The sequence below is a fragment of the Pelobates fuscus genome, chromosome 12 (genome assembly GCF_036172605.1).
Source record: "Pelobates fuscus isolate aPelFus1 chromosome 12, aPelFus1.pri, whole genome shotgun sequence".
Taxonomy (NCBI): Eukaryota; Metazoa; Chordata; class Amphibia; order Anura; family Pelobatidae; genus Pelobates; species Pelobates fuscus.
In genome coordinates this window covers 1,737,838-1,755,392 of record NC_086328.1, presented here as the reverse complement: position 1 = coordinate 1,755,392, position 17,555 = coordinate 1,737,838, and the positions used below count along the sequence as shown (strand labels likewise).

The 17,555-nt window shown below is 47.6% G+C and overlaps 1 protein-coding gene across 2 annotated transcripts; it reads left to right on the top strand.

The window, feature by feature from the left end:
- The first annotated feature begins 639 nt into the window (after window positions 1–639).
- Window positions 640–16,424, top strand: SETD6 (SET domain containing 6, protein lysine methyltransferase). Of its 2 annotated transcripts, XM_063437292.1 has the most exons (10): window positions 672–702; window positions 4,232–4,591; window positions 4,663–4,755; window positions 4,865–5,009; window positions 8,010–8,151; window positions 8,943–9,137; window positions 14,197–14,323; window positions 14,484–14,664; window positions 14,883–15,025; window positions 16,023–16,424. In XM_063437292.1, the coding sequence occupies exons 1-10, from the start codon at window positions 676–678 to the stop codon at window positions 16,335–16,337; spliced, it is 1,728 nt and encodes a 575-aa protein (XP_063293362.1). In that variant the 5' UTR covers window positions 672–675; the 3' UTR covers window positions 16,338–16,424. The 2 variants fall into 2 exon arrangements, with proteins under 2 accessions (XP_063293363.1, XP_063293362.1); XM_063437293.1 differs by lacking the exon at window positions 4,232–4,591 and having other exon boundaries at window positions 640–702.
- Window positions 16,425–17,555: the final 1,131 nt, after the last annotated feature.

The following is a 17,555-nucleotide window of genomic DNA, read 5'->3' as shown; positions in this document are numbered from 1 at the left end:
TGGGCAGATTCTCTGGGTATCAGGGTGAATGGGCAGATTCTCTGGGTATCAGGGTGAATGGGCAGATTCTCTGGGTATCAGGGTGAATGGGCAGATTCTCTGGGTATCAGGGTGAATGGGCAGATTCTCTGGGTATCAGAGTGAATGGGCAGATTCTCTGGGTATCAGGGTGAATGGGCAGATTCTCTGGGTATCAGGGTGAATGGGCAGATTCTCTGGGTATCAGGGTGAATGGGCAGATTCTCTGGGTATCAGGGTGAATGGGCAGATTCTCTGGGTATCAGGGTGAATGGGCAGATTCTCTGGGTATCAGAGTGAATGGGCAGATTCTCTGGGTATAAGGGTGAATGGGCAGATTCTCTGGGTATCAGGGTGAATGGGCAGATTCTCTGGGTATCAGGGTGAATGGGCAGATTCTCTGGGTATCAGGGTGAATGGGCAGATTCTCTGGGTATCAGGGTGAATGGGCAGATTCTCTGGGTATCAGGGTGAATGGGCAGATTGAGGGTTGGGGTGATGGGCTGTTTGGCCATGGAAGTTATTGGGGGGGGGGACCCCCATTTTCCTGTTAAGTTTTGGTGAGGCTCCTTTAAGGGGCGGGGCTAGCCGAACCCGGAAGGAATTCCTCTGGACCGGACAGACACGTGCGGACAGCAGCTCTTTAAACCCCCAGACATGGAGCCCCAACTCAAGAAACGGAAGGTACCCGGGGGGAGGGGCACAGGCTGGCAGAGGGGGTAGAGAGGCCTGGCACAGGCTGGCAGAGGGGGTAGAGAGGCCTGGCACAGGCTGGCAGAGGGGGTAGAGAGGCCTGGCAGAGGGGGTAGAGTGGCCTGGCACAGGCTGGCAGAGGGGGTAGAGTGGCTTGGCACAGGCTGGCAGAGGGGGTAGAGAGGCCTGGCACAGGCTGGCAGAGGGGGTAGAGTGGCCTGGCAGAGGGGGTAGAGTGGCCTGGCACAGGCTGGCAGAGGGGGTAGAGTGGCTTGGCACAGGCTGGCAGAGGGGGTAGAGAGGCTTGGCACAGGCTGGCAGAGGGGGTAGAGAGGCCTGGCAGAGAGGGTAGAGAGGCCTGGCAGAGGGGGTAGAGTGGCCTGGCACAGGCTGGCAGAGGGGGTAGAGAGGCCTGGCACAGGCTGGCAGAGGGGGTAGAGAGGCCTGGCACAGGCTGGCAGAGGGGTAGAGTGGCGTGGTACAGGCTGGCAGAGGGGGTAGAGAGGCCTGGCAGAGGGGGTAGAGTGGCCTGGCACAGGCTGGCAGAGGGGGTAGAGTGGCCTGGCACAGGCTGGCAGAGGGGGTAGAGAGGCTTGGCACAGGCTGGCAGAGGGGGTAGAGAGGCTTGGCACAGGCTGGCAGAGGGGGTAGAGAGGCTTGGCAGAAGGGGTAGAGAGGCCTGGTACAGGCTGGCAGAGGGGGTAGAGAGGCCTGGTACAGGCTGGCAGAGGGGGTAGAGAGGCCTGGTACAAACTGGCAGAGGGGGTAGAGAGGCCTGGCACAGGCTGGCAGAGAGGCCTGGCACAGGCTGGCAGAGGGGGTAGAGAGGCCTGGCACAGGCTGGCAGAGGGGGTAGAGAGGCCTGGCACAGGCTGGCAGAGGGGGTAGAGAGGCCTGGCACAGGCTGGCAGAGGGGGTAGAGTGGCCTGGCAGAGGGGGTAGAGTGGCCTGGCACAGGCTGGCAGAGGGGGTAGAGTGGCTTGGCACAGGCTGGCAGAGGGGGTAGAGAGGCTTGGCACAGGCTGGCAGAGGGGGTAGAGAGGCCTGGCAGAGGGGGTAGAGAGGCCTGGTACAGGCTGGCAGAGAGGGCTGGCAGAGGGGGTAGAGTGACCTGGCACAGGCTGGCAGAGTGACCTGGTACAGGCTGGCAGAGGGGGTAGAGTGGCCTGGCACAGACTGGCAGAGCTGGTACAGACTGGCCTTGCCCTGTATTCTGCTAGTTGGTAGTGTTTTCCTTTTTTTTCCCTTTTTTAATGTAATTTAAATAATTAAAACAACGTCAGAGATTTTGAAGTGAATTTATTAACTGTATCAACCTGTGATATGTGCAGCCCCCTATAAATCCCCAAATGAGAGCAGCAAGTGGGGAGCAGTGGCATTATTGCGGCCACAAGCTGACCATATTTGATCCTGTTGTTAGCCCCAGCCGATAGAACAATTCTGAAACGATTTTTTTTATGGCCCCGATCTATTTATTTTATGTTTTTTGGCTCTCTGGTGCAGGAACCATGACTAAAAAGCTAATATACACACTGTCAGCGGTGAGGGGATTGAGATCCATAAATCCAATAAAACCATGGCACTGGAGACTGACCCCCTGGACGTCACCTGGTGACCCTACTTACTGTCTGCTTGAGGTGCAGATGGCTTGAGGAGAACATTGAGGGTTGGGGTGTCAGTCTGGGCTCCAGGTTCTGTGGCTGGGTACCTGGACATTCCTACCATGTGAAGTGATGTGTGTCCCTGACTTTCTCCATCTCCTCCGTCTGTAGGACACCCACTTGTTTTAATGAAATCCTTTATGTTGCTGGGGCTTCTTGGTTGTATTGTGTGGTATACCTCACAATGTTGTGCTGATGTCCTCACCCTATGGTACTATGTGACACCTCCACGTCCACATCCTTCGGGGGGAAAGTGTCCTATTTTTCGTTCTAGGATGGTCTCGTTGGTGATTTGCTGTTGCCAAGCTACCAATAAATTGTCAGTAACAATGTATCACACCGTTGATCTTGATGTATCTAGTGATTGGCAGTTCATGAAGTCCTACGAGGGTCTGGATTCATGATATTCATGTCCCAAAATTTTGATAGACAACAGCAACAGATTCTAAACGTGACTTTACACCAAGAATCTCCTGTAGACTTGTTTGTCCTAATAACACAATGGCTTACACTAGCAAAGAAACTGCAGCACAGACACATCAATTATTAGTTCGTTTTTTTGGTGGTCCTCAAAAATTGAGTGTCTGTGTAAACAGAGCTTAAATTCCCCAAATATTAAATGGGACAATGTAGGGATTATAAACATTCATATAATTGAAGTGGTTATAGTGCCTGGAATCCCCTGCGCTGTCCCTCCATTTAGTGTTAAACCATTCCATCTCATTGAAGTGGTTATAGTTCCTGGAGTCCCCTGGCGCTGTCCCTCCATTCAGTGTTAAACCATTCCATCTCATTGAAGTGGTTATAGTTCCTGGAGTCCCCTGGCTCTGTCCCTCCATTCAGTGTTAAACCATTCCATCTCATTGAAGTGGTTATAGTGCCTGGAGTCGCCTGGCGCTGTCCCTCCATGCAGTGTTAAACCATTCCATCTCATTGAAGTGGTTATAGTGCCTGCAGTCCCTCACTTTTTTTTAGCTGTTTAACACTGAATGAGGGTCCCAGGCTTTCCATAGCTCCGCCCCCACTGGAGGTGCAGCTATGGCAGAGATTACACACTTCTTCTAGCCATACCGATCAATACCAGCAATGGGCACTGTGATAGGCTGAAAGGAGTCAGCTGACACTCTCAGTCAATCCTAACCACCTTTGCTGCTCAGATTCAGACCTGCTTCCTTATAATTCCAAGCAGTACAGAGGGAATCATTAAAGATAGTTTACTGCTAAATGGAAGAATGGCACCAGGGAACTCCAGACACTATAACCACTTCAATATGACAAACCAACTACTATACACAGTGTCCCTTTTAAAGGGATATTGTAGTGCCAGGAATACAAGCTGTATTTCCTGACACTACCGATCCCTCCGCCCCCTCCCCCTGTTAAATAAATGGTTAAATCCCCTTTATTTACTTGCCTTATCCCAGCGCACATTAGACCTCTCCATAGGAAAGCATTGAATCAATGGGGAAAATCTGACACGGGAGGTCATCACGCAGAGCGTGAGGACGTCCAGCGTCAGATAACGGACCAAGTGTCGGTTTTGATTCCGGAAGCGCCCCCAGTGGCTGTCTGGTAGTCAGTGACTGAGGGCAGACTTAATGCTGCAATGTAAACGTTGTTCTCTGGAACTGCAATGTTTTACAAGTGCAAAAGGGACACCGAACCCAGACCAATTCAATGAGCTGAAGTGGTCTAGGTGCCTACAGTGTCCCTTTTAATAGATCAAAATAACCTCATATGTTAAGCTGACAGTCAACACGTTATCTGTTTAGTCAGTGTTCTGTTTCATACTCAGAGTCTCAGAGTACCATTACCATTACCTAGATACTCATTGACTGTGCTGTATATCTGACTCGCAGAGTAAAGAAGTCTCAATGCCAGTCAAGGAGGCCATCATGGAGCTGAGAAACCACAAAAAATCCACAATAAGAGACATTGCCAAAACACTGGGGGTCTCAAAATCAACAGTTTTGTACATTGTTAAGAAGCAGGAGCGCACTGGAGGCCTCAGCAATAGCAAACGATCTGGTAGACCCCGAAAGACCACAGTAATGGATGACCAAAAGATGTTTGCCATTCTGGAAAAAAACCCTAGTTCCACTGTCGAACAGATCAAGATCACACTCCAGAATGTAGGTATTGAGGTGTCAGAAAGTACCATAAAGAGAAGACTTCACCAGCAGAAACTTAGAGGGTTCACCTCGGCATATAGACCAATGGTAAGGCCTAGTCACAATCCATGCCCACTAGCCCGCCACAAAACAATCCCATAACATGAGATCTCTTACAGGTGTGTGAAGAAACAAGTCCAATGGGGAACACCTTGCCTGTCACCAACTTCCTGGTCTGGTGTGAGGAGATGGGTTTGGAACTGAGTCCCAAGGTGAGGAACTGGGAGAGAGCATATTGTGACATCTTTAAAGAGGACAACACGGAGCCTGTGTGTTTAATTGTAATATATTTTTGTATTTCGGGGTTCTGTGTACCCCCAGGTGTATATCAGTTCAGAAGGTACTGTGGCACAATATGGCATGATGGCGCGTGAGGACATCTTGGTCGGGGAAGTTCTGTTCAGCATTCCTAGGTCTGCGCTTCTATCCCAGAATACAACGAGGGTCCACGAACTGCTGTTGAAAGGTATTGTGAAGCGACTCTAAGATTAACGGTTAATGTGATGGATTGTTCTGTAATTCACTCTGGGAAGAATGTGTTTGGATTCAAAGAAATGTCTTAGTCATAAAAAAAAAAAAAAAAACTTACTTGACGCAATTGTAGATTATGCTAGCTTCAGTGTACCTATAATCTTAATTGTATTAATGACAGGAGGTGAATATTTGCTCAAGTCTCTCTTTGCTAGAACTCCACAACAGCACAGAAAAACACCAATCACAAAAAAAGTTAGGAACAATAAAACTCCCCTCCCCACACGACTTCCTCTTTCAAGCTGCGACATAACAGAATAAAACCACGCAGTGTAACATAAGTCCTTGTAGGCAGTGTGGTCAACGATGTCACCCAGCCGAGATGACATTTCAAATGCGGTGCCACAGACAGATTATAAACTGGAACGAGAAAAACAGTCGAAAGGGCTGGTTAGATAATGAAATATACTCTGAAAAAAAATGCAGTCAAGGGTAGAGATTAAAAAACTGGGAGGGAAATATTCGCCTCCTTCAGTAATAAAATTAAGATTATAGGTACCGTACCACTAAAGCTAGCATAATCTACAATTTTATAACATGACAGGAGGCTTCATATTTTCTGTTTTAACACTCAGTCAACAAGACAAACATCTGGTCGTGCCATAGAATTCTCTGGCTAACCATGCGAATTGTGGAATCTTTATGACTGTGGCCGACGAAGCACTCCTAAGGGTGCTGAACCCCGGAACTTCACCACCTGGGACAGGGAGCGGGTCAACTTTCCTTGGAAGACTGCGAAGCCCTGGTATACGAACAAGGGGAACGCAAAGTGAGGTTGAGATCAGTCCAGGGCATCTAGCAGGAGAGTAATGAGGAGGCCAGCTATGCGGTAATGGAAAACTTTGATGAGCCGTGATTGGTCTTAGCAGTTGGTGAATCACTAAGAGCCCGCACTTAAATTGGAGAGTAGATAGGTTGACCGGGCCGCTCGTTCCCCAGGAAACACAGCGAACGTTGGTACATGGAACAGAAAACTACAGATTCCGGAGGTTAAAGCCCGTGTGTAAACTCGCCCGACTTCTTACGAATAAGAAGGCTGGATCCATAGAAACCCCTGGAAGCTCCCTGTACCTCTGGCTGAGTACATCCGCCAAGGACTACTTCCTAGCTGGAACAGCGGACAAACCGCAGCACTTCTGCCCACAATCCCCGTGGCTTGACTGGGGCCCTGGAACCGCTCCTTCCTGGAGCCGAATGGGAAATTGGCTCTAGTCCTTACAAGGACTTTCCCCGTTGAATCCCCCTAAGCTGGAACAGCAGACACAGGAGTAAATCTTCTTCCCCGCCAATAACGGGACGACACACAGTTTGGAGTGTAATCTGGAATAGGTTTTAATGGGACACACTGGCCTTTTATGACAATCCCCAAGCAAGGTGTACGCCCACATGGACCTTGTTGGGGACACGGACACAAACTTACAAACCAATAATAACACATTTACAATGTAAGGCACTCCCGCAACATGACACACAATCCCTCGCCTCTGCTTGGGAGATAATTGGATCAGTAATTGCACTAATTCTAATTAAATTATCTCCAAGCAAAGAAAAAACATACATTTCTAAAAAGTCCCAAAGGTACCCGAAAACATATAATATCCCCACAAATGTTACATCCCTGATCTGGGTGACCAACATATCCAAAAATCACCCAGATTAGTTCAGGGGTTCAGGAATTTCCTGGAAATCATAATTTTGACCGACCGTGCACATGGTCCTATGCCCAAAACGGTTCCATGAAATCAGTGCTGACGGTCGGTCAAGTTTGGTAGTCTTTTACAGGTTTTCCAGCAGGCCCATAGTCTGTGGGCAGGAGGCTGGCAAGCAGGTTCCTCCAGGAGCTCGTGGCAAACTCACTTGGAGAGGGGAGTTTGTCACACTAGCATTGTCTAGTAGGCCTATGTGTGTGTGAACGTCTTGCTAGGTATCATATGGCTACATGTCACACACACCCCAAGCAACTACATTTACTACAATGTCACACCACCTCAAGAGTACTCTGGATCGTAACTGGAAAATGATGAAGAGTGACTACCTGTGCTACCGCAGAGGTAGCAACTTCAGAGATCTATTGGTCAAAAAAGACCCTACCCCACCTGACGTCATATTCCTATACCTAGAAAACGACACCCCTATGCTAAGAAAAGCGTACGCAGATCTCAAAACATGGGAATCCTATGTGATCTCATGGATGGGTTGCGTCGCCTCTATCAAAATGAATCTTCTACCCTGATTCTTGGTGAGAAGGTGAGAAAGGGGGAAACAAGGATAGAAATAGTGACAAGAAAGTGCACAAGAATTATAGGCAACTATACCAATAAGTACTAATCAATAAAGGTGCAAGAAATCAGTAATATAAAATCCCACGGCCGCCCACAAAGAGCAGGAGGCAGTGGTACTCTGACCTGTGCTGGTGAGGAGCAGCAAAGAAAGAGCAAGTTATGTGTGGGGTGGAGGGGGGGAGTTTTATAGTACCTAACTTTTTCTGATTGGTTGTTTTTCTGTGCTGCTGTGGAGTTCTAGTAAAGAGAGACTTAAGCAAATACGAAGCCTCCTGTCATTAATAAAATTCTGAGAATATCGCTTCCAATCAGAAAACCTGGTAAATATTTTAAATCAAAAGCAACAGGCGTTTGGACATGTCCCACCCCTTGCACACATCACCTTCTGCTTGGTGGCTGCTGTAGAGTGTGTGTCCTGGCACATTGATATCCTTTCAGTGGTCCTCTGATGTCCATGACAATATCCTTCATGTGCTTCCTACTTGGGAGGGGGAGAACTGAGCACAGTGTTGTGAGTCGTGGGGAGCAGTGATGTGGGATAGTTTAAAAGGCTTTTTGTAGGTAATTCATACTCAAAAACTGCTGGGAAATAGGGTCTTCCAGTTTTGATTATAAAAGTTTGACTGCATCCTAAATGTCTTATCTTTTCGCAGAGCAGGAGACTCTGGCCAGCCCGTCTGGGTGGGTTCCACTTCTCATCGCTCTCATGTATGAAGCTACGGATAGCGGCTCCCCTTGGGCACCTTACTTTGGGCTCTGGCCTCTCTTGGATCCTCCTGACCTGCCCATGTTTTGGTGAGTTAATTGGAGCTAGGTGCAGAATATGTCCTGAGCCCCTCGCTCTCTGTCCTACATGGGAACAGGGGTCCTGATCTCTGTCCTACTTGGGGAGGGTCTCACTTTTGGTCTTACCTCAGGACTATCTCCCGGGAGGGGGACACTCTCTGTTCTACCTGGGGAGGGGGGTTCCCGCTCTCTGCCCTATTTGGGGAGGGTACCGCTCTCTGTCCTACCTGGGGAAGGGGGGGGTCCCACTTTGTCTTACATCTAGACTATCCCTGGTGGGGGGCATGCTCTCTGTCCTACCTGGGGTCCCGATCTCTGTCTTACTTGGGGAGGGTCCCACTTTCTGTCTTACCTCAGGACTATCTCCCGGGAGGGGGACACTCTCTGTTCTACCTGGGGAGGGGGGGTCCCGCTTTCTGTCCTACTTGGTGAGTGTGTCCTGCTCTCTGTCCTGTCTAAATTAGACTATTGAGTGTTTTTCTATTCTGACCAAACTGCCCTCTTTGGAAATCTGTACATGTTCCCATAAATTTTGGGCAAATATCTGTATATAACAGAACAGCGACCAGAACATAGAATGCCGAGTACAACAAACTGTGGCACACAAGCAGCTGTGGTGATTGGCCGGGCTGTATGTCACACGGTGTACATGGTTCTGTCATCATATGTCCTAAAATAATCCTGTCACGTCCTGCTACCGTCAGCCACGTATTGTGGGTAGCTGCCTGTGGCACTGCGACTATAACCAGCTTGTTCCAGAGCCCCATGAAATGTTGGCATGTGACTTCTGTTATTATTAGGTCCGACGAGGAAAAGACAACACTCCTACAAGGAACTGGAGTGTCTGAAGCTGTGAAGAAAGATCTGGAGAACATGGAGCAGGAATATGAATCCATCGTCTTACCTTTTATCCAGAGACATCCGCACTTGTTTAACCCTGAGGAACACTCTCTGGATTTGTACAAGAGGCTGGTGGCATTTGTTATGGCATACAGGTGAGAGGACACGTCTCTGGTCCAGCACACAGGGGCCATTTTAAAGAAATACTGCTATTCCAGGTATCTACTACCCTTTCTATATCTCTGTTACTGCTCCCACTGGAAGGCTATTCCAGGTATCTACTACCCTTTCTATATCTCTGTTACTGCTCCCACTGGAAGGCTGTTCCAGGTATCTACTACCCTTTCTATATCTCTGTTACTGCTCCCACTGGAAGGCTATTCCAGGTATCTACTACCCTTTCTATATCTCTGTTACTGCTCCCACTGGAAGGCTATTCCAGGTATCTACTACCCTTTCTATATCACTGTTACTGCTCCCACTGGAAGGCTATTCCTGGTATCTACTACCCTTTCTATATCACTGTTACTGCTCCCACTGGAAGGCTATTCCAGGTATCTACTACCCTTTCTATATCTCTGTTACTGCTCCACTGGAAGGCTATTCCAGGTATCTACTACCCTTTCTATATCACTGTTACTGCTCCCACTGGAAGGCTATTCCAGGTATCTACTACCCTTTCTATATCACTGTTACTGCTCCTACTGGAAGGCTATTCCAGGTATCTACTACCCTTTCTATATCACTGTTACTGCTTCCACTGGAAGGCTATTCCAGGTATCTACTACCCTTTCTATATCACTGTTACTGCTCCCACTGGAAGGCTATTCCTGGTATCTACTACCCTTTCTATATCACTGTTACTGCTCCCACTGGAAGGCTATTCCAGGTATCTACTACCCTTTCTATATCTCTGTTACTGCTCCACTGGAAGGCTATTCCAGGTATCTACTACCCTTTCTATATCACTGTTACTGCTCCCACTGGAAGGCTATTCCAGGTATCTACTACCCTTTCTATATCACTGTTACTGCTCCCACTGGAAGGCTATTCCAGGTATCTACTACCCTTTCTATATCACTGTTACTGCTCCCACTGGAAGGCTATTCCAGGTATCTACTACCCTTTCTATATCACTGTTACTGCTCCCACTGGAAGGCTATTCCAGGTATCTACTACCCTTTCTATATCACTGTTACTGCTCCCACTGGAAGGCTATTCCAGGTATCTACTACCCTTTCTATATCACTGTTACTGCTCCCACTGGAAGGCTATTCCAGGTATCTACTACCCTTTCTATATCACTGTCACTGCTCCCACTGGAAGGCTATTCCAGGTATCTACTACCCTTTCTATATCACTGTCACTGCTCCCACTGGAAGGCTATTCCAGGTATCTACTACCCTTTCTATATCACTGTTACTGCTCCCACTGGAAGGCTATTCCAGGTATCTACTACCCTTTCTATATCACTGTTACTGCTCCCACTGGAAGGCTATTCCAGGTATCTACTACCCTTTCTATATCACTGTTACTGCTCCCACTGGAAGGCTATTCCAGGTATCTACTACCCTTTCTATATCACTGTTACTGCTCCCACTGGAAGGCTATTCCAGGTATCTACTACCCTTTCTATATCACTGTTACTGCTCCCACTGGAAGGCTATTCCAGGTATCTACTACCCTTTCTATATCACTGTCACTGCTCCCACTGGAAGGCTATTCCAGGTATCTACTACCCTTTCTATATCACTGTTACTGCTCCCACTGGAAGGCTATTCCAGGTATCTACTACCCTTTCTATATCACTGTCACTGCTCCCACTGGAAGGCTATTCCAGGTATCTACTACCCTTTCTATATCACTGTTACTGCTCCCACTGGAAGGCTATTCCAGGTATCTACTACCCTTTCTATATCACTGTTACTGCTCCCACTGGAAGGCTATTCCAGGTATCTACTACCCTTTCTATATCACTGTTACTGCTCCCACTGGAAGGCTATTCCAGGTATCTACTACCCTTTCTATATCACTGTTACTGCTCCCACTGGAAGGCTATTCCAGGTATCTACTACCCTTTCTATATCACTGTTACTGCTCCCACTGGAAGGCTATTCCAGGTATCTACTACCCTTTCTATATCACTGTTACTGCTCCCACTGGAAGGCTATTCCAGGTATCTACTACCCTTTCTATATCACTGTCAGCTTACAGCATGTCTTACCACCTGTGTGCAGTGGTTGTACAGTTTTTGTAATTTGTAAAGTATTGATTAAGGTGACTTTAAGGTTTAGTCAAACCTTTTCATTGTATATTAAAAAAACAAAACACTTTTTGAAACAGCTTCAATTTATAGTTAAAGGGAAACTCCAGTGCCAGGAAAACGATCCGTTTTCCTGGCACTGGAGGGTCCCTCTCCCTCCCACCCCCCAATCCCCAGTTGCTGAAGGGGTGAAAACCCCTTCAGTGACTTACCAGAGGCAGCGACATGTCCCACGTCACTGCTTCCTCCTCCCCCGCCGCTCCTCCTTCTGCTTACGTCGGCCGGTGGGCGAGACTGATCTCGCCCGCCGGCCGAGGAGACCTAATGCCGCGCATGCGCATTAGCGCACCCCATAGGAAAGCATTGAAAATGAATTTCAATGCTTCCCTATGGGGAATAGAGCGATGCTGGAGGTCCTCACACAGCGTGAGGACGTCCAGCGACGCTCTAGCACACAAAACCTGTGCTATAGAGCAGGAAGTTCCCTCTAGTGGCTGTCTAATAGACAGCCACCAGGGGAGGACTTAACCCTGCAAGGTAATTATTGCAGTTTAAAAAAAACTGCAATAATTACACTTGCAGGGTTAAAGGACCACTCTAGGCACCCAGACCACTTCAGCTTAATGAAGTGGTCTGGGTGCCAGGTCCTTCTAGGGTTAACCCATTTTTTCATAAACATAGCAGTTTCAGAGAAACTGCTATGTTTGTGAATGGGTTAAGCCTTCCCCTATTTCCTCTAGTGGCTGTCTCACTGACAGCCGCTAGAGGCGCTTGCGTGATTCTCACTGTGAAAATCACAGTGAGAGCATGCAAGCGTCCATAGGAAAGCATTCTGAATGCTTTCCTATGTGACCGGCTGAATGCGCGCGCAGCTCTTGCCGCGCGTGCGCATTCAGCCGACGGGGAGGAGAAGAGGAGGATCGGAGGAGGAGAGCTCTCCGCCCACCGCTGGAAAAAGGTACGTTTTTACCCCTTTCCCCTTTCCAGAGCCGGGCGGGAGGGGGTCCCTGAGGGTGGGGGCACCCTCAGGGCACTCTAGTGCCAGGAAAACGATGAGTGGTCCTTTAAGGGTAGTGGGAGTTGGCACCCAGACCACTCCAATGAGCAGAAGTGGTCTGGGTGCCTGGAGTGTCCCTTTAAAGGGACACTGGTCACCAAAACAACGTTAGCTAGAAGTTTTGGTGTATAGATCAGGCCACTCCAGTGACACTGCTCAATTCTCTGCCCTTTAGGAGTTAAATCCCTTTGTTTATACAGTCTTGGCCACACCTCCCTGCGACTGACACAGCCTTCATAAACACTTCCTTTATTGCACATTCTGTTTAATTTAGAATGTCTGATTCCCTGCTATGTTAATAGCTTGCTAAACCCTGCAGGAGCCTCCTGTATGGAATTAAAGTTCAACTTAGAGAGTAGAAAATAAAAACTGCTAAAGCAAGTTAAGATCTGAAAGTGAAACCATTTTGTTTTCATGCAGGCTTTGTCACTCACAGCCAGGGGAGGTGTGGCTAGGGCTGTATAAACCGAAACAAAGTGATTTAACTCCTAAATGGCCGATAATTAAAGAGAGAGCTTGCAGGGGCATTCGCTATACACCAAACCTCTTCATTAAGATAGTATTTTTTTTTTTTTGTGACTTTAGTCCCTTTAACCTTTATTAACCTATTTTGTTTTTTTAATTGTTTCTCTTTGTTCTGGTTTAGTCTAATCCAACCTGGAATTAAAGCTCATATCACACTATTTGGGTCTCTTACTGACTGTAGTAATGAGGGCTACCAGGAAGCCAAGCCTGTGATGTTAAACAAGGACAGTCACACAGTTAAGGTTTGGGTGCTGGAGACAGGAATATAACCGTGATATTAAAGGTTCTGTGTTGTTGTCTGTTTTTTGTTTTTCTTATTTTAATTTGCATGTTTTGTCGGTATGTCAAATAGTTAAAGGGATTTTCCAGTGCCAAGAAAGCAAACCCGTTTCCCTGGCACTAGAGAATCCTGGAGTGCCCTCATTCCATGCTGCTGGAGGGGTTAAAACCCTTTCAGCTACTTACCTGAATCCAGCGCCGGGTCCGGCTCCGCCCACGCCGTCAGTCAGCGGGGGAGACCTAATGCGCATGGGCAGCAATGGCCACACGCGCATTTGACCGATGCTGTCCTATGGGGAAAATCTGACGTCCTCCAGCGTCAGATAACGGACCAAAAGTCGGTTTTGATTCCGGAAGCGCCCCCAGTGGCTGTCTGTTAGAAAGCCACAGAGTGCAGACTTAGTGCTGCAATGTAAACATTGTTCTCTGTTACTGCAATGTTTTACATTGCAGCACTAAGTGCAAAAGGGAAACAGCACCCAGGCCACGTCAATGAGCTGAAGTGGTGTGGGTGCCTACAATGTCCCTTTAACCTGAGGCATCCTGGGACATTGAAATGCCGAAGATAAAAAATTCACAGATTATAGTTAAAACACTTGGTATCTTAGGAGAAGCAAACCTGGTTTGAACACAATGCAAGATGGCGTGCTTAGTTCTTCATTATAAACCTTTTCTAGACCGGGCTAGCCATTACTAACCGCTTGCCAGAGGCTACAAGATGTTATTTCAGCAACCTTGGATAAATAACCCAATCTTTGCCAGTTATACTGTAACTTCCTTTGGCTGCTCAAATTCTGGAAGTGACTCTCCCTCTTTAAATGGACTGGTGAAGGCTTGTCAAAGACACTGTGCTGAAACGTTGACCTGTTAATTGAACGTTTAATGTGAGAGCAGTAAAGTGCACACCAATCGATTTACACCGAATGAAACTCCAATTCAGGGAAGGCAATCTTCAGAACTTGAGATGTTGTGGACTACATCTCCCAAAAAGCATCTGGAGTGCTGAAGCTGGTCTATTCCTGCTGCCTATTTAAACAATTAATGGTCGACATTAACAGAAATGTGACAAATTCTCCATATTTTAAATCAGCTTTCAGGAGTCGCTGGAAGAGGAAGAGGAGGACTCTGGAAAGGAGGATAACCCACCCATGATGGTGCCTGTGGCTGACCTCCTAAACCATGTGGCACAGCACAATGCACACTTGGAGTTCACACCGGTACGTGGTCGTGTGCCTCCGGTATACTCTATATATCCCAGAATGCTCCCGAGCTGATGTGTGTGTGTGTGTGTGTGGCCCCTGGAATCCAGGATATTTGCTTGAAGTGCTCTCTTCCTCGTTCACGTCACACCCCCTCACCCTATGATCTTTCCTTTAGGAATATCTCCGCATGATCACCACGCGGCCGGTCCAGGCTGGGCAAGAGCTATTTAACACCTATGGGCAGATGGCAAACTGGCAGCTCTTGCACATGTACGGCTTCACAGAGCCCCATCCCCAAAACAGCAACGATTCGGCAGATATTCAGATGACAACGCTCCGCAAGGCTGCATTACACGGTTAGTAAGTCAATCCCTGACCCTCAATTACCACCATCGAGTTACTGGCCAAATCTGCAGCACATTGTGATATCGGACCCAATGCCGGCCGTGCCGTCCACTTGCTGCATACGTAATGTACCTGTGTGGCCAGTGATAAGCACCCAGTCGTTGAATCTGTTTTTATTTTTGAGTTTGACATGTGACATTGTGTGACCAGCTGTTTGCTGTATCCTCAGCTGCCACTTCAGAAGATGACCGTGCCCGGGTGCAGGAGCGCTGGGACTTGCTGTGTGACATGGAGATGGTGGGAGAGGAAGGGGCCTTTGTGTTTGGCTGTGAGGAGGTCATGACAGATGAAGAACTGAGGACCTGCCTGAAGGTAAATCCATATAAAATACACAGCAAGTTGTCCCCCAACGTGGGACATTGTAACTATAGTCTTACATATCAGATACAGGATGCCCCAAACATTGGAAACTATATGGAGGATGCATGGTGTCCCTCAACATCGGCAATACAGCGAGGGCAACCTCCTATTACCTTTAAATAGGATACAGGGCTTGTCTCTTACGCTAAATGTAATAAATGCAGCTGATCCAATGGATTGCCTTTGTTCGGAGGTTATGGAAAGCCACATATTTTAGCCATTTCATGTCACTGAAGTTGTTATAGTGGGAGTTCCCTCCATATTCCAGCAGTTTAAAGTGAATCTGTAATGGGCATACACTGAATACATCTCCCCTCTATTCCAGGGCTTCCCAGGTGTCTGCCCTCCGCTCTTTACACCGTGTTCTTTCATTTGCCAGCACGGCGCTGTCCCTAAACTCCTAGGAGCACTTGCTATACTTTGGAGAGCGGGTCTGCCTGTAGGTGGTCTTTTTGTCAGTAAATTGGCAGCATGGGGGCCATGCCAAGGATTTGACTGTTCAAATCACTGCTGTAAAGTTTGGCTTTGTTAACTTTCCGTTTGCACGCTGCCACCTACCCCCAGAAATGTCTTTATTAAAGACAAGCAAAGAAAAATGTTTTATTGGAAAAAGAAATCCAGAACGTGTCATTTTAGGGAAGTTCCCTGGAACTGGTTTATATTAATGGTTGCCAGACCCGCCCCCTCCCCTCCCAGTGCGGGTAGATACGCTGCCCTCCTGGCATCCTCTTCCCCAGGTTCAAGCAAATAACGGAACCCACAAGCAGTCAGACCTTTTCGTTGAAACAGCCTCGGTTCCTTTAAATAAACAAAGGAATTTCTCTTGTGTGAGGACTAAAGCTCCCACAGGAGTATGTTAAATGCAGACTGGTGGAGACACATGGCATGGAGGTCACTGATTATATTGATGCCGTGTGACCGGCTTATAATGTGTTGTGTTTTTGTTCAGGTGCTCTGTATGTCTGCTGAAGAGTTTGCGGAATACAAGGAGAATGAGGGCTGGGAGGAAGATGAAGAAGAAGATGACGACGAACAGACACTGATGATGGAAGACTTATCGAGGCTGCCGGCGCTGTGGCGTCAGCTACTACATGCCAGCTCCATCCTCACTTTGAAGGACTTTGCTGCCGACCTGGACAGTGACCACGCCATGATCACCAATGCTGCAACGTACGCTAAGCTGAGCGTCAGGGAGCGCCATGCTCTCCAGGTGCGATACGGCCAGAAACGCATTTTACACAGGATCTTGGAACTAACAAACTGACTGGCGCACCCAGGAACTGGAAGACTTGTTTATTTTAGCATTGTTTAATTAAAATGGCCGCCTTTTCTAAGGAAGCATGTCTGATAATACAGGGATTTCTAACAGTTTATTAACATCATTAGTTAGTCTGTACGTGAAGGGTTCATTTAACTCTACATAAATGACAGGATCTGACGGACCCTTTTCCCACGCTGTTGGGTCAGCAAAGAGCGTCGCTGTCACCCCCAACTCTCCTTTCTTCTATTGTTTCCTCTATCTCTTCCTGGATCCGTACTTTTGTTAATCTTAAACCCAAGTATTGAAACAGGAAGCTGCGAATGCTGTACGCCAGTGGTACCCTTCAGAGTAACGTCATGGAAGCTGTAGTTTTAAATCAGCCAGGGATCTACCTTTTGAGGCTTCCTCATTCTAACTTAAAGGGATACTCCAGCCCATTGGAGTGGTCTGGGTGCCAACTCCCACTACCCTTAACTCTGCAAGTGTAATTATTAGAGTTTTCATAAACTGCAACAATAATTACCTTGCAGGGTTAAGTCCTCCTCTAGTGGCTGTCTATCAGACAGCCACTAGAGGGACTTCCGTGTTCTTAGAACACGAAAAGTATGTTATACAACGCTGGACGTTCTCACGCTATGTGAGGACCTCCAGTGTCGCCGAAATCCCCATAGGAAAGCTTTCCTATGGGGAGGTCTAATTAGGTCTCCCCCGCTGGCTGACTTCGGCCAGGCAGGAGAGTAGGCGGAGCCTGACCAGCGCTGAGGGACAAAGGACTAATGATTTCCAGGTCCTGGAGAATCCCTTTAAGAAACGGGTAGAGCTAACACACGCTGGATTCAAGACTCTGGGGCTAAATTGCTTATTGGTGGTTTAACCCATACAGGTAAGACTGCACCAGGCACCATAACTCTATAATCCATAAATATAAACCTCTTCACCTTGTCTTAAACAGATATATACAAATGGGCTGATTGTGTATTACTTACCAAGTAAAGAAAGCATGATAATGCAATGCCCATGCAGTATCACTTAATTCTCTGCCATTTAGGAGTTAAGTATTTTTTGTTTCTGATATTATGTTGGTATCACTTTAATTTTAGCATATACGTAAAAAGGGAGGAAAACACATAAAAGCGGGTGATAGTGTAAATCTGTATAATTCTTTGTTACTGTGAAATAATCGAGCAAAATGCCAACTCACATAGTACAGAGCCTGGAGTA